This window comes from Nannospalax galili, unplaced genomic scaffold, assembly GCF_000622305.1.
Source record: "Nannospalax galili isolate Female #2095 unplaced genomic scaffold, S.galili_v1.0 scaffold3227, whole genome shotgun sequence".
Classification (NCBI taxonomy): Eukaryota; Metazoa; Chordata; class Mammalia; order Rodentia; family Spalacidae; genus Nannospalax; species Nannospalax galili.
This window is the reverse complement of record NW_008355384.1, coordinates 72971-74476: the sequence shown is the minus strand read 5'-3', so window position 1 is coordinate 74476 and position 1506 is coordinate 72971. Positions and strand designations below refer to the sequence as shown.

Below are 1506 nucleotides of genomic sequence, written 5' to 3'. Positions count from 1 at the left end.
CCTTTCTGTGCTTCTGAGCTAGAAGAGGAAGGAAGAGATTTGGAATCCAAAGATCCACAACTTGTATTTTCAATTTATCTAACAGATAGCACTGTTAATGACAGTAGTTGAAAATACAGATAGTTGCATTAAGACATTAAAAACAATCTCAAAATAATGAATATATGGGCTATTTTGTTGAATGTTGATATTAGAACCAACTATATAAAAACTAGGTGTCTCATGTGCCAATATCTGTTAAATCAGGAGAGGCATTTTCATGGCTGTGCTTCTGAGACTGAAGAGAATGAAAGAGATTTGGAATGCATAGGAGCTTCCCTGACACTTTCCTTCAAAATGTCCCAGAAACTTTCCAAATTTGGCTTCACCTGGAAAAGGTGCAGCTGTGTAGACCACCTGGAGCCCTGGGCAGCACAGCCTTGCACTTCTGCTTCCCTGGGAGGTTTATGTTATGGCTTGAACCACTGTGGGAGGGGTATCATAATGCTGCAGACAGTAGTAACTGGCAATGTCTTCAGACTCCAGGCTGCTGATGGTGAGGGTGAAATCTGTACCAGATCCACTCCCTCTGAACCTTGATGGGATCCCAGTTGCCAGAGAGGATGCATCAAAGATCAGAATTTTAGGATTTTCCCCTGGTTTCTGTTGATACCAATATAACCAACTACCAATGTAGTGACTCGTCTTGCATTTGATGGTGACTCTGTCACGCAGAGATGCAGACAGCAAGGATGGTGATTGAGTCATTACGATGTAACATCTCACACCTAAGAGAACATACAACGCATATAAACTGACTAATACTGTTGCATGATGAGACTCTGAGTAAGCCACTCAGCACTGGCAACACTGGACAAAAAATTCCGTGGATTCTCCTCCTTACCTGAAAACCAAAGCAGAAGAAGCCCCAGGAGCTGAGAGGGGTCCCTCATGTCCATGCTGTTTCCTAATTGGAACCAACTCCTTCTAGGGCAGTTAACTGACTACTATAAATCCTCAGGGCAGTGAAGTGTGTCCAGAGCATATGCAAATCATCAGGAACTAGCAGGGTTTAACACAGCTGCAGGATTTGGTTGAGCTCATCTCTAAGACTCAACACAAACCAAAATTTTCCCCAGGCGTCCAAGACAGACAAGAGCAGCAAAGGTTTGTCTGCAGAGAGCACATTCCTCTCTGTGGGACAAAGCACAACTTCAAGATATAATCCTATGAGTAATCAGGAATTTTTAAATCAGGAATTTAAAAATTCCCATGGTGGGACCATAGGTAACGGGTATTATTTAAGGAGAAATGGGAAAAAATGGGGCACTTTTAAATGGGGAAACCATGGTGGAAGAATTAGAGAATGTGGGAGATAAATAATGCCCAGCTAGTTTTAAAAAACCTGAGGGAACCATATTAATTGTAAAACCTACTGACAAATTATATATACAAGTAGCTTGAGAAATATACTACATGTCTAAGCAAGGTCTATTTGAGAAGTATGGCCTTTGCTCAAGCTTTAAC

General features: G+C 41.6%; 1 gene segment (V, D, J or C); it reads right to left on the bottom strand.

Annotated features, from left to right (window-relative positions):
• Positions 1–444: 444 nt before the first annotated feature.
• On the bottom strand, positions 445–938 carry LOC103749699. The segment is given in 2 exon segments: positions 445–767; positions 884–938. Coding segments are annotated over 2 exon segments (378 nt in total).
• Positions 939–1506: the final 568 nt, after the last annotated feature.